Source organism: Manis javanica, chromosome 9 (assembly GCF_040802235.1).
Source record: "Manis javanica isolate MJ-LG chromosome 9, MJ_LKY, whole genome shotgun sequence".
Classification (NCBI taxonomy): Eukaryota; Metazoa; Chordata; class Mammalia; order Pholidota; family Manidae; genus Manis; species Manis javanica.
In genome coordinates, this window is record NC_133164.1 from 31,584,793 (window position 1) to 31,611,495 (window position 26,703).

A 26,703-nucleotide genomic window follows, 5' to 3' on the forward strand; every position below is an offset into this window, starting at 1 on the left:
CAGTATCTCAGAGGCCATAATTAAACTACTCAAAGCACCTTAATTTTTCTACATTAGAACGTAGCTGCTTCAATTAAGAGCAATATTTCATATCCTGCAAAATGTTAGTTCAGGCTCTCCTAAAATGTTAAGCAATAAATTTATAAAACACAGCTTTAAAGGGTTCATATGATTAGCATAAAAACTTTTTTGTAGTTAACTTGCATAAGTGGCATAGTTTTTATGGTTTCTATTGCTGTTATTAAAGGAGTCCTGATTTTTGTCAAAATTCAGTATATTTGGAGATATTTTATTTCTCACTTTAAAGATAATTTTCAAAACAAAAATGTGTAAAATGTAAGATAAATTGTAATAATAGCAAACATTTACAGAGCATTTATAATGTTTAGGCACAGTGCTATATGTATCAAAGATTAAATGATTTAATGTCAGAATAATCATATGACTTAGGTGTTATTCATTTCACAGATGAGAAACTGGCTCTACTGTCCAATATTATAACCATTAGCCAAGCACAAGTGGCAATTAAAATTAAAATTAAAATTAAATTAATTTAAATAAAATAAAATTTAGTTCCTCAGTCACACCAGTCATATTTCAAATGCTTAACAGCCACATGGCTAGTGGCTACCACACTGACAGACAGATATGGAGTATTTTTTTTATTCCCTGCCCTTCCCCTCAGATATGGAATATTTTTATCATTACAGAACATTTTATTGAACAACAGAGGTTTTAAAGCATTTAACTGATTTCCTCCAATTCAAAATCAAGTAGTGACTGGATTTGAATCCATCTAACCTATCTACAGAGCCTGAACTCCCTTTTAATATCTGTTTTATAAAGACAACTTTATTGTGGAATATTTTGAAAGAAAGAAAATAAAACAAACTCCCATGTATCCATCATCCAGCTTCATCAATTATCAACTCATTAAAGCCTTACTTTTAACCACTGTTTTACACTATTTTGCTGTTTCTCTTCCTTAATTATATTAGTTGATGACAAATTATCCCTTATTCAGAATAGAACATAGGGAGGCAGTATAACATAATGGTTAAGAGGATAGAATTAAAAGAAGTATAGAACTAGGAATAGAAGTAGAAATCGATATCTGGATTTAAATTCTGGCCCTACCACAAAACTGTAAGTTCTTAGATGACAAGTTGCTTAATTTCTCTAGGACTGAATTTGTTTATCATTTTCTTCTATAACAAGCTACTATTTTTCTTATAGTAAACATTTTCAACTACCTTAATTCTTAGTGAAATAAATATTCAAATAAATTTATTTGAAGGTAGCTGTGAAAGAGGGTAATTTTTCCCACCGTCCTTTTATGTATCTCCACTCCAAGGATACAAAGGTAAAAAGACGCTAATAAAAAACTTCAATATAATGAAAATATATAATACAGGAAGAAAATATTCTATTTGAGTTTCTTTTCTCAATTTCTTAGAGATAACTAAGTGCCTAGTGAATGATGACACATAATTCCTATTGCCCCAATTGCTATTTATGGAAAAATTGGTTAATTCATTGAATTAATTTATTACTGCTGGTTATAAGTATTCCCAATACAATTTTGACTTTAAAATTAATCTAGAAATATGTTTATGTTGATGTTTAAAGCACAAATGTAATTAAAAATTATTTTACCATATTATCAAAAAATTAAGATCAGGACTAAAGTTCTGGACCAATTATTTTGGTAAGGTAGAAACAAGAGGAGAAGATAATTATTCTGATTCATCAAAAAGAACACTCATATTTTGGAGTTAATTGCCAGTAGTTTAATTTTTTTGGTTTTATACCTTAGGAATTTAGTAACTATCTTCCTATTGTTTTCCAATTCCTTAATTTAGTAATTTCCATTTCTATCTAATTCTCTGCTTCCACATATGACCCAGTTAATAGTTTATCTAATAATTTATTTTAATAATTTTACAATCTAATAACTAAGCCAACTAACCAACCACCCAGGAGTTAAAAAACCTCACTATGCATAGCATCATTATTTTACTGAAATTTAAAAAGACTAAGATGATTGTAGAGATGAACAGGTAAAGAATTTGAATGATTATTAAATGAAGCAAGTTATTTTGATAAGGTGTCATGGAAGAAAACAATTTCAATCTAAGAAAGTAAAAGGAATTTATTTATCTTTATGTAAATCATGGGTTACTTCAATGTAAAGGGCCTGGGGAAGAAAAGCCTAAAAATTCCTTGGCAAAGTCAACATGAATCTAAGTAAATGTGAACATTCTATCTGTTTCAGACATTTGACTTTACAATGGCATCTGGGTGTATTTCTCTTCTCCCTTGGATCAACATCCAGCCCACTAAAGAATTATAGGGGAACAAGGAAAGGATAGTTGTTGGATGGATGGAGTGCTTTGTTATTAATTGTAGCATTGCTATCTCCAGGCTGAGATTTCTGATCGTAAGTTAAAATGTGAGCTCCTAATGTGATGTGACCTAGTTTATCCTAAGAGGAATTTACTACTCATTAAATTTAAGACTTTCAGTATTTAAATTTTTTTCTTCATAATTTATAAACTGAATTCATCCACAGCAGTATTACAATGTCTTTATTATTCAATAAAAGATTTGTAGATGGTTTACCTCACATCTTTCTCAAGTTGTGTAATACACTCCTTCAGGGAATCAATCTTAGAATCTCTCTGACGCACTGATTCAATAAGGTATCTGTAAGGTTGTTGAGTCTGGTTTAATAGAGAATTGGCCCTGTCAAGCTAAAGAAAAACAGCATTAATTAAAATTAGAAAATTTAGGAGAAGCTAAAATTATTCAAAATGTAGCATATATACAGTACAGCAACTAACTGTCCCTTGCATGAATTACTTTGAAAACTTTTCCTGTGTAAATTTGAATATGTTTTAAAATTACTAATCAATGTGGCTATTCTAATAAAAAGAATATGTAAACAGGAAAGACAACTTTAAATAAAATATGAATTGTTACCCAATTTGGGGGATGGAGAACCTAAATTTTCTTACGATATGTTAGTCTAAGAAGATATGTGACATAAAACTTTTCTTTTAATGAATATCCATTAGCTAAAAATGAAAATCTTTTTGAGTTTATTTCTACTTAAAATAAGTGACATGATAATTTATTAATTTTCATATCTTCATATTCTTTATTTTTATTTGTAAAACAGATCATTTATGTACCCAAATCATGATGTATCAATTTCCTAAAAATCTGTGAATAAACTGTCAATAACAAAGTTTATTTTATCCATTTTACAGTGTACAATTCAGTGGCACTAAGTACATTTAGAATGTTGTGTTAACTATTGCTAGTATCTATTTCCAGAACATTTCTTCAAACAGAAACTCTGCATCCATTGTGGCAAAAATATTTCTTTGCCCATTCCAGATACCACATATAAGTGGATTCATATTTGTCATTTTGTGTTTGCTTATTTCACTTAATGTACTGTGTTCAAGGTTTGCCCATGTTGTACCATGTATCAGAAACATTCCTTTTATGGCTAGATAATATTCCACTCTATGTCTACAGCACATTTTATTGATTCATTTGTCTGTTGATGGATACTTGGGTTGCTTCCACTTTTTGGCTATTGGTGACCAGTGCTGGTATCAACAGTGGTGTATAAATATCTGCTTGAGTCCGTTTTCATTTCCCTTGGCTATCTACCTAAGAGTAGAGTGTAATTGCTGGGTCAAACGGTAATCTTACATTTACCTTTCTGAGTAACTGCCAACTGCTCTCCACAGCAGCTGTATCATTTTACATTCCTACCAACAATGCACTTGGTTCCAATTTCTCCACATCCATGCCAACAGTTATTTCATGTGCCTATTGGCCATTTGCAAATGCTCTTTGGGGAAATGGCTTTTCAAGTCTTTGGCCCATATTTTAACTAGGTAGTCTGTTTTTTTGTTGTTGAGTTGTAAGAGTTCTTTTTACCCCCTCTGGATATTAAACCCTTTTTGATACATGCTTTGCAAGTATATTCTCCCATTCTATGGGTTGTCTTTCACTCTCTTCATAAAGTCGTTTGCTTATAAAAGTTCTTAATGTTGGTGGTCCAACTTACCTATCTTCTGTTGCCTATACTTTTGATATCATTTTAAAGAAACCATTGCTAAATCCACGGGCATGAAGAAGATTGTCTCTTATGTTTTCTCCTATGAGTTTTATACCTCTAGATGTGAGCTGTAGGTCTTTGATTAATCTTTCTTTTTACCTTTTTTATTGAAATAGTTGATAAACAATATTACATTGGTTTTAAGATGTGCAACATAGTACATACATAGTACATTCAATAATTATAATACATTACTAAATACTCAACATGGTAAACATGGTTATCATCTGTCACTACACCAAGAAATTACAATATTATGTTATATTCTCTATGGTCTTTGATTCATTTTGAGTTAACTTTTGTATGTAGTGTAACGTATGGGTCTAATTTCAATCTTTTACATGTAGATACCCAGTTTCAGCAGCACCTTTTGTTGAAAAGACTCCTTTCTCCATTGGATGGTCTTGGCAACCTTGTCAGAAGATAATTGACCATATATATGAGAGTTTATTTCTGGGCTCTCTATTTTATTCCAGGGGCCAGTGGAGTACTATTTTGATTACTGCAGCTGTTATAGTAAGTTTTAAAATCTAGAAATGTGGATGTTCCAACCTTTTTTATTATTTCCTTTTCAAGATTATTTTGGCTATTCAGGGTCTTCCTAAAATGCCATATGAATTTATGGTGGGTTTTCCTATTTCTGGAAAAAAAAAAAGGCCACTGGGATTATTGCACTGAATCTGTGAATTGTCATTTAAGGCTTCTAATCAATGAACTTGGGATGTCTTTCCATCTATTAAGTCTTTTCATCATTTCTTTCAGCAATTTTTTATAGTTTTCAGTGTGTAAGTCTATCTTCTGTTTGATTAAGTTTATTCCTAAGGATTTTATTTTTTTTTGATGCTATATTATAAACAGAACTGTTTTCTTAATTTCCTTTTTGGATTGTTCATTGTTAGTATACTATGTACAATTTTATATTATGCCTTTTCACTTTACCTTATGTCATAACTATTTTTCTGAGTTGTTGGAGTACCTTAATTTATATTTTTAATAGTTATAAAACTGTCTAGTAAGTCAATGTGCCATAATTTAATTACATTGTTTATAGTAATAAATATCTAGGATGTTATCAATTTTTGACTAGTATAAATGTGATCAACAAACTTTTTTTGGTATCATAGATGTTTTGTCTTAGATTTTTTTCAGAACTGAAGATACACTAAAATTTAAGCATCATAATTATGTAATGCTGTTGACATGTAATATCAAAGTTCCTTCCTAAAGGATTTTATTAACTTCGATGCCTAATTAATCTTAGTTTTTAAAACTTATTTGTGCTTGCCCTCTTTTCCTAAGCAAATGTAAAATGCTATCAGTATAGTACTACGCACAACACTGTCAGTATCAGCAGGCCCCTATTTTGGTACACAGTCAGTTCTCAAGAAAGGTATTCTAGTGTTGGATATATAAAAACTGAACAATCAACAAAAGTGATGGGTACCTATTACAAGAGTGAGGGGGTGAGGAAGGGATTATTTTATTAAAGAGAACAAAAATATAAAATTCTTCCTTTATGACCTTAAAAGGTTCTTTGAAAATAAAATTCTAGCCTTTTATACATTTAAAACTTCTTCCTTCTTCTTTCTTTCATAATCCATAACAAGTTCAACTGGGGCCAAAGATTTGCTGTTTTTTCTGGGACAAGAAATAATTTTATATTTTTTTCTCAAATGAACTATATTTATGAGATTTATGATTTATTAAGATCTAAATGTATCATTTGTTTTAACACTGCAATTTGTTGGTTTTCCACTTACATAAATAAAGAATAGTGACTAGCAGTTTTGAAGCTGAAGGTGCAGAGAACAGGAGGATGGGTATAGTGCAAGGTACAGTGGAAACCAGAAAGAATCAAGGGCAGAAACAACCACTTTAAAAATGATCAATCATGAGATACAGGTGGGGAAGAAAGAAAGTAAAGCCAAGAGGCGGCCGATCAACCATTAGAGAATATCCATTTGCGGTTTGAGAAGTACTTTGTAAAAGTTATTTAAACTACTTCTTAAGATTATATTAGAAAATTTTCATTTGGTTATATTAAATTGGGCCAAGGAAAAAATTCCTCAGAGAAGAGGAAATGAATAGTGAAAGAAAAGAAGACTTGTTTTTTTGGACAGAATTCATTATAGTGAAAGCAGAGCCATAAAGAAAAAAAATACCATGAATATTTTCTATAGTTTGGGTTTTAGTGTCCTTTTTCCTTGCTTTGGTAATCATTCTTTAAAATCTATTACGATGTCACTGGAATCTTATTAGTCTAGTAAGTTACCTTATGAACATTCAAATATGCAGCTGGACAAAAATAAAACTAAGTTCTTACTTACCTGTATAACCAGTTTCACCAGTCAATTAAATCAAACAATTGCCTTGACTTTGTTTTCACAGAACTGACCTTAACTGAATAAACTGAACTGACAAGTTGCTTTGTGTTTCAAAGTGCAGAACAGCTTAGCGGGGGAAAGGGGGAGAAGTACAACAGTGGGGAAGGACTAAGGGCCTGTACAAATTACAGATAGCTATAGTCTAGAATGAGCAATATTTAAAACTTACCAAGTCTAACTTCAACTGCACAAAAAAATATAGTAGCAGTCATTAGTCTTAATCATTTCAGTTCAGTGTTTTCATTACAACAATTACATTTATCAGGTTTTAAGTATTATAAACAAAACTAAGGGCCAAAAGCCTTACTTTCCAAAGGTACCTTTAATATACAACCTACAAGTGCCTCCTTTCCTGGACAATAAAAACTACTTAAGTGCTTTCAGTTTTAAGTGTTTTCAGTTTATAAAATTTCTTTATAAACTTGTTTGTAAGCTTCTAAATCCTCAAATTTATTTAAATTCCTTAGGAAAAAGGTACACGTCTCTTAGTGACAAGTGATGCATCTATTTTAGAAATAAATACAATTTAACAGAATTTAATTCTTCCAATATGGTTTTAAAAAGTAACTTTCTGTAACTGTAATTAATATTCAAAAAGTTTCACAGTTGTTTACTTTGCCTGTTGTTAGTAATCCTTTCCTTATAGGAAAGCCTTAGTAATTAGTGATTCAGGAATCATATGTAATATATGACTCAGGACTAAACCCATGACACATATTTTATAGAATTGTTATTCCTCCTTTGTTTCAATAAAATGCACATATGATTCAGAGAAAAGCAACAGATAATTAAAACATAATTATATATTTTGATTCAAAAAATTTAACTTATTCCTAGATGATAATACATGTATTTTCTCTTACAATTTAAAGAACACATAAAGGTGACTCTATTTTCTTATGTTTTTCCTACATGTGGGATTTTTTTTCTTGTGGAGTTTCTTTTCAAAGAAACTCCTAGAAATGGAGCTCCTGCCAGGGGCAAAATTCATTCTATTGAAAGGAATTTAATATTGAGGTGCTTCCTGTGTATAAAATACATATAAGTGATACTTTCTGGTAGTGGTGATAGTCTGTGCTGAAAACCCACAAATCCTTGCCCATTCTTCTTGATGGTGCCATGGAATATAAAAAGCCTATTAGAGGTCCAACGTGGGGCAGCACTTTGGTACTTCTTGGTGCTCTCAATCTAAAGCAGTAGTTCTCAAACCTAGCTAATCACCAAAATCACTGGGGAAAATCTTAAGAAACAGTGATTTCTGGACTCTATACTAGTGCTAATGAATCAAAATTTCTCAGGGCTGGGCCTTAGATTCTCATTATTAGTCAAATTTGGAAAGTACAGCTCTTGTGATCCTGGACTTGCACAGGCCACTCCATCTAATTATTTTAGCAGGTTTAATAGTACTGCACATAAACCACCTTATATCCTGAATTTACCATCCTCCCCATTAAAACTTCTTCTGTGTCCCCACATGGTTAATGAAATCATCATCTTTAACTGGGGGAATACTTAACTAATAGTTAATAAATGAGGATGCCAGCCTTCACACTGGAGCAGGATCCTGGAGAATCTGTGGTCATTACTTTGGAAGACACTACTTTGTTTCTAGATGGTGGGGAGGTCCAGTGGATTCCAAGAAAGGGACCAGTACTGACAGGATTCTGGTGGTAGAATAACAACTACAGCTTAGAGAAATAGCTGTTCACAATGTTTTTGCAAATATTATTTCAGTAACCAAAAGCAAGTGCATGCTAGTTGGTTATCAGCCCTGCTCTGGTCTTGAGATCCTCAAAGTATGGCCCAGATAATGAGAAGTTCATGAGAGCAGGATGTTAAAATATTTGAAAGTAACCAGCATGGGAGTGATGGCTACAGTCCCTGGAGTAGATATAGAGACTTATTTTTTCAAAGTGTGGCCCTGTATCACTTTATTAGAGTCACAAGAAGAGCTTGTTAAAAATGTGGCTTCCTGGGCTTCATTCTAGACCTACTTACTCACAACCTCTAAGGGCAGGATCTAGAAACCTACATTTTAAACAAGAATCTAGGTGTTCTTAGCCTCACTAACATTTGAAAATCACTACTGAGGTGTAACAGTGCAAGGGGCAGACACATGAGGGTCACCTCCATTTCAGGGTTAGAAAAAGACAAAGACGTCAGCTGAAAACACTGAAGAGTCACCGGGGGGAATGGTGTGAAGCAGAGACGACAGAACTTCTGTATCTACAGTACTGATAATGGCATGCCACGGATGGATCAGGGGACTGAGAAGAGAATATTGACAGTATTAGTAAGTCACTGGTGATCACTGAGGAAGGGCGTACAGATGATGGGAGAAGAGAGCAGAGGGAATCAATTACAAGAAGAGGAGTTAACTTTGAAAGTTACCTATGTCAATACACACACACAGCCATTTTTTTGAAGAGGGACCAAAAGGTCAAGAATGAGTAAGGGAAGATATTAAAAAAATCCTTCGGTAAAACGGAGTCAAGGAAAAGAGAGGAATAAAGAAGGAAAGGGACTCAAAGGAAAACTGGAATAAGGAAAAGATAGAGGTGATGGAATTGATAGTTTTGGGGAGTGAGCGTGATCTCCAATGAAGATAATGGAGAATGGAATAGATACAGGAAACTAAAAACACTGGGCCACAGGAATGGGGACCTGGTTGATACCCAACAACATGAATTTGCAATGCTTCCAAACAGCAAAAGTAAATGATTTCCATAAGAAATTTTTCAGCACATGACCACAAAACCAAAGAATTTTCTCTCCCTTCCTCCTTCCATTAAATACTTATAGAGTAGTGACCAGATTGTAAGATACTATGCTAAAGGTAGGGAATGTCAAGAAAAGCTTGATGGGTGAATTTGGCAACAAAGCAATCTAGAGCGCTAGTGAATGTAGTGCTCAGATGGTTGATAATAGCCAGGACTGGGTAGGTAGAAAGGTGAAGCCATGAGGGGCTTGACAGATGGGAATAATACAGTTGGTGAGTCTGGGACTCATAATGGGTACAAATTAAGCACAGACTCAGTGGGAATGAAAGGACTGGGGTAGCTAGAAGGACTGGGAGAGCTTGAAGGACAGGAGATTAGAGTCAGAGAATGGAATTTTTTAGTTCAAGTGTTTTAAATTTCTTTCTCCTTCAAAGTAACCTCTGAGAAATTCATTTCAATGTGATTCAACTGTATAACAATGCTGATGGGGGTGGAGGTTGTGAATTTACAGTATGATTTATAAGAGCTCTTACATTAAAAAATTTAGTGATTCATGAGTTATCAAAGCACACCAGTAAAGGTAAAAAGTTTATACTATTATTTTATTTGTTTGATGTGTAAACAGGATATAATTCATAAGTAAGTCTTTGTTTTTCCTTACTTCAGTGGTAGCTGGCATTTGGTACGTACATACACATGTATGACAAGGTACGTGAACCTATAAAAGCATGGATTAGAGAACAGACTCTAGTACACTGTCCTGGATCCATGTAATTGGATTTTTTTCAGAATGAACCATAACAAAGACTTCTTGGTTTAAGCACTTGGCAAGGTTAGACAGAGATGTTACTACAATGAAAGTGAATGTCCTGTCCATGAAACAAATTAGCCAGCCACTCAGAGTAGTAGATAAATACATGTTCATCATTATTAAAACAAAAATGTTAATTTCTATACAATTTCACATCAGAACCTCAAAAAATAAGAGATGGGATGACAATAATTAATAACAATTTATACATGTTAAAGGCTATCTGGTCCTGTGCTTTGATCACATCACATATTACCTATGAATATTGTTTGTTCCAACGGCCTCTTCACTTTCAGTCTTCTTCATGCAACTTTACCACAGCACCAAGAACTCAATTATCCCTCAAATTCAGTTACTTTATGTCTTGTACATGTACAAATTATATGAGAACAGTAACTTCATGGGGGTTGGGGATAGTACCACATGAAATACACAGACACACAGAGAAAGTCTCTCTCAAATTCTTTAACATTTCAAAGAAGTTAGTTTTGTTATCTATATCCGGAAGTTAATTTTTCTCTATACAAAGTTACGTTGTTAACTTTTCCAAGGGCTATTTTCCTGCTACCAAAAAAGACTAGTTTCAAGGACTGCCAAACTGCACACGTGGCCAAAGGTGGCTGTGGTTACCTTCCCAGAAAATGAGCCACCATCATCTGCCCCTCATTCCTTTCTTTTTCTCCTATCTCTTCTCTGTGGCTTTCAGATTTCATTCCCTTTCCTTCCTTCCATCTTCCTTTCTCTCTTCACCCCTCTCTTTCTCTTCCTCTCTTTCTTCCTAGGACTTTGGAAAGAGCAGTTTTAGGTTCTCAGCGAAGTTGAGTGGAAGTAGAGTTCCCATACACTCCCTGCTCTCCTTACCCCCAAACCTCCTCCAGCATCACCATTTGTTAGAACTAGGGACCTTACACTGACACACCATTCTCTCAAGGTCTGTAGTCATGTGTATCCACCTTACAGTGCCGTACACAATAGTCTGCCCTAAAAACCCATGTGGTCCACCTACTCATCCCTCCCTCCTAACCCTCGGCAACCATTGATCTTTTTACTGACTCTACAGTTTGTCTTTTCCAGAATGTCATCATGTAGTAGGAATCATATAGTATGTAGATTTTTCAGACTCTTTGCTTTTTTTCTTTCCAAAGCTCTCTCTCCCCCTTCTGCCTTGCTTCTCTGTTTTTTCCATATTAAATGTCATAAAACATAATGTTTTAAAAACTAAAAGCAATCCAACTCATTCACTCAGGAAATATTTCAAAGCAACTTATTTGGAACTTAATAAATATTTTACAATGAGGACACTGAGACACAGAGAGGTTAAGCAATGTATCCAAGTTTACAAAATAAGTAATTATCAGAAATGAGATTTTAAGCCAGTGAGTCTGGCTCTATAATCAGGTTCTTAGCCAGTATTCACTTGCCCCTCAATAACAGAAAAGAAAGCAATACTTTGTAAGACTAGCACAAAATGTGAATAGGTAAGAATTCTTCTCCTCTATTAACTCGAAACAAAGAATGTGGACTAAAGGAATGGGTGCGCATGTACACAAACAGTAAAGAAATGGGATGAACTATCCACATAGAAATATGCTTATAGCCTATCCTCCATGCTAAGATTATCTAATTGCATCTACCTGGGCATCTCTGTTCACATGGGCTGTACAGACTCTGTAACCCCTTCTTGCCACTGTGATCCTTTTCTAAGAACCATTCACTTGTGCCTTCTGCATGTCCATTTGGCTGGGAACTACAGGCAGTAATAATTCACCATTATCTCCCTCTCTGCTTTATTTTACTTCACATAACTTAAGTTCTAGTTGAGTATATATTTTACTAAAAAAATTTGTTTCCCTCCAACTAGAATATAAGCTCCAAAGGGCAGGAATTTTCATCTTACTCAATAATTATCCACAGCACCTAGAACAATGCCTGGCACATAGCAGGTGCTCAATAAATGTGCACTAAAAGACTGAATTTCATGTCAGTACTACTGAAGACTTAGCAAAATTCACTTAATATACTTTCTTATGCTGAATGAAATGGCATGGAACAGGCTAAAACAATTTTACAGTAATATTACCTTTATAAACTATTTCTACACAAGTCCTTGCTGTGTACAGAGCCATAAGGAAACACATTTATTTGGGGAAAAGTAACATGGTTTCTGTAATAGGAAATCTTACAATTTTTGGAGTTCCTCAAGAATATGTCTTTTTGTACCTTAGTGATAAAAATGTTAACACATGGGTATGAGGCCTTCATAAACCCAATGAAGTTCAAAACAATTTATTTTAAAAAAGGAATCACTAAAGAACTAGAGGGACATCTTTTTGTGAAGATGAGGCCTAAAACACTTCTACAGATAAAGGAGGAAAATAGTAGGGTTCCCCGAGTCTTAGATATACTTATGTATTATAAAGAATTTGGAGGATCAGAGTTACAGACTAAAATATTCAAATTTGTAAATACTAATTCCAACCAATGGGAGAAACCACAGTAAATCTGTTCAAGATTGTTTAGTGGGGCACAAAAGGGGCAGGGCAAAAATATGGGAAAATATGACAATTGCTCAGCAGCACATTGTATTAGTTAACAATGATATAGAGGTTGGATTAGCATAGCTCCTGTAGATGGTAGACATACACAACTGGGAGGCATTATAGATTTTTATACACAGTCACACCAGATGACTCTATTTCTTTAACATACTTTACTCATTTTTACATAAACTTTTTCTCTCTTCTCATATCCTAAGCTGATTTCTCAAGAAGGCTTCCATAAGGAGAAAAAATGTGTTACATTATCTGTCCAGATGAGTGTTTTTATACAGTGGGTTGCAAGCAGTATTAAAAAAAAGAAGAAAAAAACAGAAGAGGATAGCAACTAATAGAATGTGTGACATTGGTTAAGGGTATTCACTGTTGTGAAAACTATTTCAGATACATACATATACACATATATCTATATGTGCATACACACAAATACATGCACAAATATATAAGGGGTTGCTATGTAAGATGCACTTCTTATTATGTGATGACAGTCAAAAGAGTATAATAGCTATTTGTCCACGTTGCAGTTACATTTTTAATTATAAAGGGTCAAACTTCTATTCAAATAAGTCCAAATTCAAATCAATTTCAGGTCAATTTTATGGAGAGTTTTCTGAGGCTTTGATCACCTGGTGAGAAGTTCATATTTGAAGAGCAGAGGGACTATATATTATAATGATTAACATGCTAACTATGCCAACAGCATATCCATCAGGAACCCAAGAACAGACAGAGTTGACTTTGTATTGAGCCATTTTTCTAATTCTTTGATTATTCTCTGACATATTTGTCAATCTAATGGAAGCCCACACAGTCGGGAGAGCTTCTTTCAGGCCCAAGAGGGTTGGGAAGCTGGTAAACTCAGGAGTCTCTCACACTCAGGAAATTCCAGATAGCTGAAGTAATATTTCTATACTTAGTTTCATGAAGTATTATGACTGGTACAAAGTAAGCACTCAAAATTGCTAGCCATTATTATTTATTCATACATACTCATATAATTTATTTCATTTTTTAAAATTTTGGTATCATTAATATACACTTACATGAGCAACATTGTGGTTACTAGATTCCCCCCATTATCAAGTCCCCACCACATACCCCATTACTGTCACTGTCCATCAGCATACTAAGATGCTATAGAATCACTACTTGTTTTCTCTGTGCTATACTGCCTTCCCCATGCCCCCTGCCCTACATTATGTGTGCTAATCGCAAAGCCCCTTTTTCCCCTTATCCCTCCCTTCCCACCCACCCTCCCCAGTCCCTTTTCTTTTAGTAACTATTAGTGCAATCTTGGTTTCCGTGAGTCTGTTGCTGTTTTGTTCCTTCAGTTTTTGCTTTGTTCTTATACTCCACAAATGAGTGAAATCATCTGATACTTGTCTTTCTCTGCCTTACTTATTTCACTGAGCATAATCCCCTCTAGCTCCATCAATGTTGGTACAAATGGTAGGATTTGTTTCCTTCTTATGGCTGAATAATATTCCATTGTGTATATGTACCACACCTTCTTTATCCATTCATCTACTGATGGACACTTAGGTTGCTTCCATTTCTTGGCTATTATAAATAATGCTGCGATAAACATAGGGGTGCATATGTCTTTTTCAAACTGGGCTCCTGCATTCTTAGGGTAAATTCCTAGGAGTGGAAATCCTGGGTCAAATGGTATTTCTGTTTATAGTTTTTGAGGAACCTCTATACTGCTTTCCACAATGGTTGAACTAATTTACATTCCCACCAGCAGTGTAGGAGGGTTCCCCTTTCTCCACATCCTTGCCAACATTTGCTGTTTGTCTTTTGGATGTTGGCCATCCTAACTGGTGTGAGGTGATATCTCATTGTGGTTTTAATGTGCATTTCTCTGATAATTAGCGATGTGGATGATTGCTTTTTGTTTGTTGAGGTGCATGAGTTCTTTGTATATTTTTAGATATCAACCCCTTATCGGATATGTCACTTATGAATAAATCCTCCCACACTGTAGGATGCCTTTTTGTTCTACTGATGGTGTCCTTCTTTTTAGTTTGATATAGTACCACTTGTTCATTTTTGCTTTTGTTTCCCTTGCTGATGGAGATATGTTCATGAAGTTGTTCATGTTTATATTCAAGAGTTTTGCCTATGTTTTCTTCTAAGAGTTTTATGGTTTCATGACTTACATTCAGGTCTTTGATCCATTTCAAGTTTACTTTTGTGTATGGAGTTAGACAGTAATCCAGTTTCATTCTCTTACATGTAGCTGTAAAGTTTTGCCAACACCAGATGTTGAAGAGGCTGTCATTGCCCCACTGTATATTCAGAGCACCTTTATCATATATTAATTGACCATATATGCTTGGGTTAATATCTGGACTCTCTAGTCTGTTCCATTGGTCTTTGGGTCTGTTATTGTAGCAGTACCAAATTGTCTTATTACTGTGGCTTTGTAGTAGAGTTTGAAGTTGGGGATCAAGATCCCCCCCTGCTTTATTCTTCCTTCTTAGGATTGCTTTGGCTATTTGGGGTCTTTTGTCATTCCATATGAATTTTAGAACTATTTGTTCCAGTCTGTTGAAGAATGCTGTCAGTATTTTGATAGGGATTGTACTGAATCTATAGATTGCTTTAGGCAGGACAGCCATTTTGACAATATTAATTCTTCCTACCCAAGAGCATGGGATGAATTTCCATTCATTAGTGTCCTCTTTAATTTCTCTTAGGAGTGTCCAGTAGTTTTCCGGGTATAGGTCTTTCACTTCCTTGGTTAGGTTTATTCCCAGGTAGTTTATTCTTTTTGACGCAATTGTGAATGGAATTGTTTTCCTGATTTCTCTTTCTGCTAGTGCTTCGTAAGTGTATTGGAATGCAACAGATTTCTGTGTATTAATTTTGTATCCTGTAACTTTGCTGAACTCATTTATTAGTTCTAGTAGTCTTGGATGGATTCTTTAGGGTTTTATATGTACAATACCATGTCTTCTGCAAACAGTGATGGTTTGACTTCTTCTTTGCCAATCTGGATGCCTTTATTTCTTTGTGTTGTCTGATTGCCGTGGCTAGGACCTCCAGAACTATGTTGAATAGAAGTGAGGAGAGTAGGCATCCTTGTCTTGTTCCTCATCTTACAGGAAAAGCTTTCAGCTTCTTGCTGTTAAGTCTGATGTTGGCTGTGGGTTTGTCATATATGGCCTTTATTATGTTGAGGTACTTTCCCTCTATACACATTCTGTTGAGAGTTTTTATCATGAATGGATGTTGAATTTTGTCAAATGCTTTTTCAGCATCAATGGAAATAATCATGCAGTTTTTGTCCTTCTTCTTGTTGATGTAGTAGATGATGTTGATGGATTTTCGAATGTTGTACCATCCTGTAACCCTGGGATGAATCCCACTTGGTCATGGTGTATGATCCTCTTGATGTATTTTTGAATTCAGTTTGCTAATATTTTGTTGAGTACTTTTGCATCTATGTTCATCAGGGATATTGGTCTATAGTTTTCTTTTTTGTAGTGTCTTTGTCTGGTTTTGGTATTAGAATGATGCTGGCTTAATAGAATGAGTTTGGAAGTATTCCCTCCTTTTCTAATTTTTGGAGAACTTTAAGGAGAATGGGTTTTATGTCTTCTCTAAATGTCTGATAAAATTCAGCGGTGAATCTGTCTGGCTTGGGTGTTTTGTTCTTGGGTAGCTTTTTGACTACCAATTCAATTTCATTGCTGGTAACTGGTCTGTTTAGATTTTCTGTTTCTTCCTGGATCAGTCTTGGAAGGTTGTATTTTTCTAGAAAGTTGTCCATTTCTTCCAGGTTATCCAGTTTGTTAGCATATAGATTTGCATAGTATTCTCTAATAATTCTTTGTTATTTCTGTGGTGTCCATCATGAGTTTTCCTTTCTCGTTTCTGATTCTGTTTATGTGTGTAGATTCCCTTTTTTTCTTAATAAGTCTGGCTAGGGGTTTATCTATTTTATTTATTTTCTCAAAGAACCAGCTCTTGGTTTCATTCATTTTTTTCTATTGGTTTATTTTTCTCAATTTTATTTATTTCTTCTCTGATCTTTATTATGTCCCTCCTTCTACTGACTTTGGGCCTCATTTTTTCTTCTTTTTCCAATTTCAATAATTGTGAATTTAGACTGTTCATATAGGATTGTTGTTCTTTCCTGAGGTAGGCCTGTACTGGTATACACTTTCCTCTTAGAACTGCCTTCACTGCATCCCACGGAAGTTGGGGCATTGTGCTGTTCTTTTCATTTGTCTCCATATATTGCTTGATCTCTGTTTTAATTTGGTCACTGATCCATTTATTATTTAGGATCACATTGTTAAGCCTCCATGTGTTGAGTCTTTTTCTTTTCTTTGTACAATTTATTTCTACTTTTATACTTTTGTGGTCTGAGAAGTTGGTTGGTAAAATTTCAATCTTTTTGAATTTACTGAGGCTCTTTTTGTGGCCTAGTATGTGTTCTATTCTGGAAAATGTTCCATGTGCACTTGAGAAGAATGTGTACCCTGCTGCTTTTGGGTGGAGAGTTCTTTTTCTTATTTATTTTTATTTTTTATTTTGATATCATTAATATACAATTACACAAGCAACACTGTGGTTACTAGATTCCCCCATTATCAAGTCTCTATCATATACCCCAATATAGTCACTGTCCATCAGCATGGTAAGACACTATAGAGTCACTATTTGTCTTCTTTGTGCTATACTGCCTTTCCCATGCCCTGCCCCTACATTATGTGTGCAAATCGTAATGCCCCTTATTCCCCTTATCACTCCCTTCTCACCCATCCTCCCCAGCCCCTTTCCCTTTGGTAACTGTTAGTCCATTCTTGGGTTCTGTGAGTCTGCTACTGTTTTGTTCCTTTAGTTTTTGCTTTGTTCTTATATTCCAGGTGTTGAAGTCTGTAGATGTCTGTTAGGTCTATTTGTTCTAATGTGTTGTTCAGTGCCTCTGTCCTTACTCATTTTCTGTCTGGTTGATCTGTCCTTTGGAGTGAGTAGTGTGTTGAAGTCTCCTAAAATGAATGCATTGCATCCTATTTCCTCCTTTAATTCTGTTAGTATTTGTTCCACATATGTAGGTACTCCTGTGTTCTGTGCATAGATATTTGTAATGGTTATATCCTCTTGTTGGACTGATCCCTTTATCATTATGTAATGTCCTTTGTCTCTTGTTACTTTCTTTGTTTTGAAGTCTATTTTGTCTGAAAGAAGTACTGCAAAACCTGCTTTCTTCTCCCTATTGTTTCCATGAAATATCTTTTTCCACCCTCATATTCATATAATTTTGATTTTAATAAATTTACTCAAAAATTTTAATGAAGACTGTAATCATTGCTGTTATGTAATGCTTATCTTCACTGTCTTTTTCCATATTATGAGTTAACTTTTGCTCTTATATACAGATGCAGCAAAATTAGTTGAATTTTATCAGTAATTTATGTTCTCTAAACAACAATTCTGGTTAATTTGAAGTTTTTATTAGTTTAAAAATATTCTGTTTTTCATAATTCTCCTAAAATGCTTAGTTTGTATGCAATTAAATACACTTTTACAGAGCAATTGATTACTCTTCAGAACTGCAGTTTTACTTCCATGCACCTCTTTATAGAAATTACTTAAATTATCATTACAAAATCTTACTGTCTTGCATTAAAATTCATTTGATTCGTTCACTGCATTTCCAAGTAGGCAAAATAAACATTGTTTATTCCAGTTCTGGAACTATTTCTTTCATAAAGTTATTAATATTAATATAACCATATTAATTAAAATGTTAATAAAATATCAATAAATACTTATTTTATCAATACTATTGCCAACAGCAGAAAAATAAATGAAACACAGGACAGAAAGACCTGTCTGCACTGAATGAGTGAATAACATATGCCAGTTAGTGTGTTAAGTGCTTATATAAGATTGGTCTATTTCTAATTCTTGGGGCAAACATGTATATAGCATATTACTCCCACTTCAACAGTTGAAAATGTGAGGATTACAGAGGTTAAATAACTTGCCTAAAGCCATATAAGCCAGTCTACCTAACTTGAAAGCCCTGTTTCATACCCCAATGGTTAAGTGAATATAGTAACATATGATACAGTACCACAAACATGTATTCTTATCTTTATTATCTCTTTTTTTACTCAGCTGCTGAATTTTCCCCTTTCACACTAAAACAAAAATGAAATAAAACAAAAATTTTCTCAATGTTTTCAATAAAGGCTAATGATTCTACTGATCCCATGCAAACAGGGTATTTTTTTTATGGTAGTGGTGGCTAGAGCTGACATATACTCTGCTGTGGTTCCATACGTGGTATAAGGCATATAGTTGAGTCCATGATACTGTAAGGTTTTTTATTCTTTTCAGTTTAATCAGCAGCTCTGATTACTTCCTCATCCTTTGGCCTTCTCGGCTGGGACACTAAATCCACTATGGGTTCACTTTAGTGTTTCCCAATTCTTTTATCTACTTTGACCCATAAATATCAGAAATTAACCCTTCAACAATCATCTATTTACTACATACTAGAAACAGCCAATGTGCTAAGTGGTAGAGATATACAGACAAATAAAAGGAGTCCCTCCCCTTGAGAAACTACAGTCATGTCAACAAGATATATGTATATATGTATGTATGTATATATGGTATAGGGGGATATATGTCATTTTTGCCTGGGAGTTAGAAGAGTCTTAATAGTGAAGATGACACTTGAAATTGATATTGAAGGACAAGTATCTGATGTAGACATGGGTACACTGAATGCATGGGAACAAGAGATCACAGTGTGCAAAAGCAGGGAGGCATAAAATAGCAGAGCACTTGCAGAATTACAAGTAAAGCACAAGAAGTAATATATGTGGACAAAAGCACAAGTAGTTACATATGATGGGAGCATAGTGGTATGTGTATATATGGTATAACATAAGCTGAAACTGCATAGGTAGGCAGGAAATTAACAGAATGTCTTATAATCATTAATCTTAGAAAACAGAAACAACTCTGTGGGAGAAAAAAAAGCCAGATTTAGAAAGAACACTCTGGGAAACAGGTGGAGAACTAAAGAATAGGAATAATGCCAATCAAATGGTTACTAAAATAATGCAGATGACAGATGATAAGAGGTTGTATCAAGTCAGTAGAACTAAGGAAGACTAAGTAGGGATGTTTACAAGATGGTATGAAGAAAGTAGGGAGGACTTGCTATTTGCTGAATATCCTTTTTTTATTCTTTGAATTATGATTATATGTATACTTACCACATAAATCTCTGACAGACTTACTCTGTCTTACAAGAAAATGTTATATTATAGGTGGTAGCTGAAGCCATGGAACAAGATGAAGTAAGACTTAGTAAGAAAAGAGTAGTGCCAAGACAAAACTCTGGGGGATGTCAACATTTACAGAACAATCAGAAAAAGAAGTAAAGGAGACTGAGAAACAGAATAGTAACAAGTGGTACAGCAGGAGTAAGCTTGGTGCAGAGGGGGCTGTGAGGACTTGGGGAGGGGCTACAAGAGACATTGAAAACTCTCCATAAAGTGCGTAGAGGGCACACATCTCAAATAATAAAGGCCATAATGACAAACTCAGAGCTAACATTCTCAGTGGTGAAGAGGGGAAATGTTTTCTTCTAAGATCAGGAATAAGATACTCTTTTTATGCTCTCCACTTTAATTCAACACAGTACTGGAAGTCCTAGCCATAGCAAACAGAATAGAAAAAGAAATAAAAGGCATTCAAGTTGGTAAAAAGAAATAACTGTCACTATTTGCAGATGACATGATACTATATGTAGAAAACCCTAAAGATTCCACCAAAAAACTATTAGAAATAAAAGTGAATTCAGTAAAGTTGTATGACACAAAAAGAAATCTATACAGAAATCTGTTCCATTTTTATGGAATAATAAAGAACTATCAGAAAGAGAAATTAAGGGAAAAAAATCCCATTATAATTGCATCAGAAAGAATACCTGGGCATAAATTAAACCAAAGAGGTATAAAATATATGCTTTGAAAGCTAGACAATGATGGAAGAAACTGAAAATGATACAAATAAATGGAATCTACAGACTCAGTACAATTACTACTAAAATACCAATAACATTTTCAAAGAACTAGAACAAATAATCCTAAAATTTGTATGGTACTACTAAAGACCTTGAATAGCCTCAAGAGGAATCTTTAGAAAGAACAACAAAGCCAGAGGTACCAGGCTCCCAGGTTCCAAACTATAACACAAGCTATAGTAATCTAAAGAGTACGGTACTGGCTAGAGGGGAGAGCCTAGTAAACATAATATTCTTCATGTAATTGGGGATTAATGATAACAAAAAAACAAACAAACAAAAAAAAACCAAAAGGGGGATTACTCCCTGACAGGATAAAACTAACTGTAAATCAACAATTAATGCATGCTTTAAATATCCTTAATTTTGATCACTTAAAGGGTGTCAGATGATCAGCTATGGAAGTACATTTTTCTGATAATATTCCTTTCTCTTAAAAAAAAGCAGTTCCTATGTGGTGATCTATAATAAGTTCTTCACAATGATATAAAGGGCATATCAAAGTGTGGGCAAAGGGTTTGTTTGTGTTTATACAGAGGATCAAAGCCTAATTTGGCTACCCAGAAAACGAATTAAGATACGATATGAAGAAGAACTTCCAACATCAACAGTCTCTGGAAGAGTCATTCCAGAAGATGATCGTCAAAAAACTTCAACAAAGATCTTGGTGCTGTTGCAGTTGTAGCTGCAGTCATCCCACCGGTTCCTGGACTTGCCATTGGAATGAAGAAGGAGATATCTAAGCTGGCCTGTGCATACAGTAAAACAACAAATTTGACTGGATCTATACTGTTGGAACTCAACCAAGAATTAGGAGAAGTGCAAGTTGCAGCGCTCCAAAATCTTGCGACTATAGACTACCTACTGTTAAAAGAACATATGGGATGTGAACAGTTCCCAGGAATGTTTCCCAGGAATGTGTTATTTTAATTTGTCTGATTTTTCTCAAACTATTCAAATTCAGTTAGACAATATCCATCATATCATTGATAAGTTTTCACAAATGCCTACGGTGCCTAACTCATTTTCTTGGTTTCACTGGAGATGGCTGGTAATTGTAGGTCTGCTTTGGTTATGTAGCTGTATTCCTATTACGTTAATGTGTGTGTGCAATTTAATTAGTAGTTTAAAACCTTTACATGCTTATGTTACTCTACAAGAAGATATGTCAAAGAAATACTCAATCTTCCCATGTTTTCTTCCGTCTGCTACTTCTATAGGTTTTCTTCTTCCTTCCTAATTACAACCCTTAAGTAGTATTTGTGCCTCATAACGAAATTACCAAGTATCATAATTCTGCCAAGTGGTAAAGATACCTCAAGACAAATGCTGGGCATAAAAGCCACAGGGCATAAATCTGTAAAGAAGTAAAAAGCTAACCTCTTCAAACAATATTGCTTCTCTCTCACTTGCCAACTTTACATTTCCCTGTATGGCCCCAGAAGATGACTGGTTAGCCAGAGATGGGTAAGATTCCTCAAGGGAGGAACAACCTAAGACAGGCACAGTCGCAGGGGGGCCATCAGGTGAGAAATTGGGGATCAACAGAGGTGAGGCTTAGAACCTCACCCCCCGTTTTGAGAGAAATCTTCTGCATCCGTGGAAGTTTTGTTGCCCTTGTCTAGCTTGGATTAATACTTAGTCTATAGGCACACACCTGATCATCTACACTTGCCCTCTTATAGCACTAAACTGTTTTCTACCTTTATCTTGCATCTACCTACCACTCCAGCATTTTATTTAAAAAAAATAATAATAATGATAATAAGGGAGAAATTTGGGATTCACATATAAATCAAGTATAAAAATCAAACGAATATTCATATTTGACCTGATTGTTTATAGTTAATGCGTGATCAAAACCGAAAGTTTCTGTGATGACTGCCCTTGCACTATTTACCATGTAAGAACTTATTCAATATGTAAGAATTTGTTCACCATGTAAGAACTTGTTTGTTATGCTTCAGAAGATTGGAGACTGTTGAGAATTAGGCTTGGGGTTGATTAATGATTGTGCATTGAGTCCCCTATACAGAATTTTATTGTTGTTAACAACCATTTGATCAATAAATATGAGAGATGCCCTCTCAAAAAAAAAAAAAAGAAACCGAGGGTTATATTAAAAAAATAAAAGAGTATGGTATTGGCACAAAAACAGACACATAGATCATGCAACAGAATAGAGAGACCAGAAATAAGCCCATGTGTATATCGTCAATTTATCCACAACAAAGGAGACAAGAATAAACAATGGGGAAAACACTGTCTCTTCAATAAATGGTGCTGGGAAACTGGACAGCTACATGCAAAAGAATGAAAGTGGACCACTTTCTTACACCATATAGAAAAATAAACTCAAAATGGTTTAAGGACCTAAATGTAAGCCTGAGCTATAAAATGCCTAGAAGAAAACACTGACAGTAAACTCTTGGACACTGGTCTTAACAATATTTTTTGGGAACTGTCTCCTCAGGCAAAGGCAACTAAAATGAAAGCAAACAACTAGGACTACATCAAACTTAAAAGCTTTTTCACAGCAAAGGACACCATCAACAAAACAAAAGGCAACCTACTGAATGGGAGAAAATAGTTGCAAATGATATATCTGACAAGGAGTTAATATCCAAAATATATAAAGAACTTGTATAACTCCATAGTAAAAAAACCATACAATCTGATTAAAAAAATGGGCAGAGGACCTGAATAGACATTTTCCAAAGGAGACATACACATGTCCAAACACATGACAAGATGCTCAACATTGCTAATCCTCAGGGAAATGCAAATCGAAATGAGTTATCACCTTATACCTGTTAGAATGACTAGTATCAAAAAGATAAGAAATAACAACTGTTACTGAGGATGTGGAGAAATGGGAACCCTCGTGTACTAGGGGTGGTAACGTAAATGGTGCAGTCACTGTGGAAAGCAGTATGGAGGTTCCTCAACAAATTAAAAATAGAACTATGACATGATTCAGCAATTCCACTCCTGGGTATTTATCTGAAGAAGACAAAAACATTAATTCAATAAGACATATGTATCCTTACGTTCACTGCAGCATAATTTACAATAGCCAAGATACAACTTAAGTGTCCACTGAAGGATGAATGGATAATATGGTAAGTGAAATTAGTCAGACAGAAACAGACAAATAATTGCACTTACCTGGTGAATTTGAAAAGCAAAACTAATGAACAAACAAAACAAAATGGAAATAGAGTCATAAATAGAACAAACTGGTGGTTGCCAGAAGGGAAGGAGGTGGGGGAAACTGGCAAAATAGATGGAGGGGATCAAGAGGCACAAACTTCCAGTTACGTAATGAATAAATCATGGAGATGTAAAGTACAGCGTAGGGGATAGTCAATAATATTGTAATAATTTTGTAAGCTGACAGATGGTAATTAGACTTATTGTGGTGCACATTTTGTAATGTACATGAATGTTCAATCACTATGTTGTTAACCCTGAAACCAATATAATATTGTATGTCAACTATACTTCAATTAAAAAACAAAGGGGGTGCGAATGAAAAGTAGGTTAGGATCGAATTGGCCTTTCATGCCATGCTAAAGTTATGGACACTGGGAGGCAAGAGATATTTTAAGATAGGAAATCATGAGGACAGTTTTGGTTAGAAGAAAGACTTTTGATGGATGGATAAATTAAACTTCACTTGCTAAATTTAAAAAATTTGAGGCAATGTAGTACATCATCTAAATGTTTATTTTTGAAGTTTTGTATACCTAATGGTGAAATGAAAATACTGCTTTTCATTAAGAGAATTTTAAGTATCAATAAGCTTTCAGGAAAACACTTTGGGAGACAACAGCACCCCATAAATCACATTATTTTTCAACATATTGTTTCACTGCCCAGCAATCATCTTTGTAACCAAAATTTCATTGCAAGGAAATATATACATACATATACCTGGAAACTCTAAATATATCTATGTTTATGTGCTTTGATACATTCATGGAGATATTTGGAATGGCATATCAAGCAATGAAGGACAGTAAACCCTGAGACACAGGAAAGAAATAAGGTCAGTCAAGTCCTACAACTGCCCAGTTAACTGTGTGGAGAGAGTTTCCAGGCTGTGGTTCAGGGAAGGGGAATCAAGGCACAGTGTGCCAAACTCCCTGAGTTAAGGACATGTTGCTATAAGTAGAAACCACAATGGCTATAGTTCATATGTCAAAATACTGAAGAAAAGAGAACTCAGAGAGAGAATTTTGAAAATTTACAGACAGTACCCATTGAGCTCACCTGGGAACTGAACATGCCTGTGTATAGAGACCAAGAGTGAACCACTAAAAAGACGAGAAGGTTGTACTTGAAAAGTTCATAGCACTATTCACAATAGCCAAAAGGTGGAAATTCCCAAAAGTCCAGTGGATGAATGGATAAACAAAATGTGATATATCTGTACAATGGAGTATTAGTCATAAAAAGTAATTAAGTACTGATAGATGGTGCAACACAAATGAACCTTGAAAACACACTAAGTGAAAGAAGTCACATACAAAAGCTCACATATTACATAATTCCATTTAAATGAAATATGTAGAATAGGCAAATCCATAGACACAGAAAGCACGTGAGTGATTGTCAGGGCTTCAGGAGGAGAGATGAATTGGGAGTGACTGTAATATAATTGTAAGAAATATATTTTATATTTTTTATTAAGGTATTATTATATACAATCTTAATGAAGGTTTCACATCAGCAACATTATGGTTACAACATTCACCCATATTATAAAGTCCCCCCAACACAACCCCTTGCAGTCACTGTCCATCACTATTAAGATGCTATAGAGTCAATACTTGTCTTCTCCATGCTATATTGCCTTCCCTATGACCCACCTACATTATGTGTGCTAGTCATAATGCCCCTTAATTCCCTCCCTCCCCAACCCCTTCCCTTTGGTAACCGCTAGCCCCTTCTTGGAATCTGTGAGTCTGCTGCTGTTTTGTTCCTTCAGTTTTAATTTGATGTTATACTCCACAAATGAATGAAATCATTTTGTACTTGTCTTTCTCCACCTGGCTTATTTCACTGAGCATAATGCCCTCTAGCTCCATTCATGTCGTTGCAAATGGTAGAATTTGTTTTCTTCTTATGGTTGAATAATATTCCATTGTGTATATGTACCACCTCTTCTTTATCCATTCATCTACTTTATCCATTCATCTACCCTTAGGTTGCTGGCTATTGTAAACAGTAATGTGATAAACATAGGGGTGCATATGTCTTTTTGAATCAGGGATCTTGTTTTCTTTGAGTAAATTCCTAGGAGTGGAATTCCTGGGTCAAATGGTATTTCAATTTTTAGTTTTTGAGGAACCTTCAGATTGTTTTACACAATGGTTGAACTAACTTACATTCCCATCAACAGTGCAGGAAGGTTCCCCTTTCTCCGCATCCTTGCCAGCTTTTGTTGTTTCTTGTCTTTAGGATGTTGGCCATCCTAACTGGTGTGAGATGGTATCTCATTGTGGTTTTAATTTGCATTTCCCTGATAATTAGCAATGTGGAGCATCTTTACATGTGCCTGTTGGTCATCTGAATTTCTTCTTTGGAGAACTGTCTGTTCATATCCTCTGTCCATTAAAAAAAAATTTTTATTAAGGTATGATTGATATACACTCTTATGAAGATTTCACATGAAAAAACAATGTGGTTACTACATTTACCCATATTATCAAGTCCCCACCCATACCCCAATGCAGTCACTGTCCATCAGTGCAGCAAGATGCCACAGATTCACTCTGTGCCATCTCTGTGCTACACTGTTCTCCCTGTGATCCTCCACACCATGTGTACTAAACATAATACCCCTCAACCCCTTCTCCCTCCCTCCCTCCCCACACACTCTCCCACACCCCTCTCCTGTGGTAACCACTACTTCATTCTTGGGAGTCTCTGAGTCTGCTGCCATTTTGTACCTTCAGTTTTGCTTCATTATTATACTCCACAAGTGAGGGAAATCATTTGGCATTTGTCTTTCTCCGTCTAGCTTAT

The 26,703-nt window shown here is 34.8% G+C and overlaps 1 protein-coding gene across 9 annotated transcripts in view; it reads right to left on the reverse strand.

The window, feature by feature from the left end:
• Window positions 1–26,703, reverse strand: part of PIBF1 (progesterone immunomodulatory binding factor 1) — a 221,404-nt gene that overhangs the window by 40,508 nt on the left and 154,193 nt on the right. For 7 of the 9 annotated variants that reach the window (XM_037010311.2, XM_037010310.2, XM_073212525.1 and 4 more), the window contains one exon: window positions 2,623–2,753. The exons of the other annotated variants lie outside the window; for them this stretch is intronic. In XM_037010311.2, coding sequence (XP_036866206.2) covers window positions 2,623–2,753 — 131 coding nt within the window. The remainder of the gene's footprint in view (window positions 1–2,622; window positions 2,754–26,703) is intronic. 9 annotated transcript variants of the gene reach the window in all.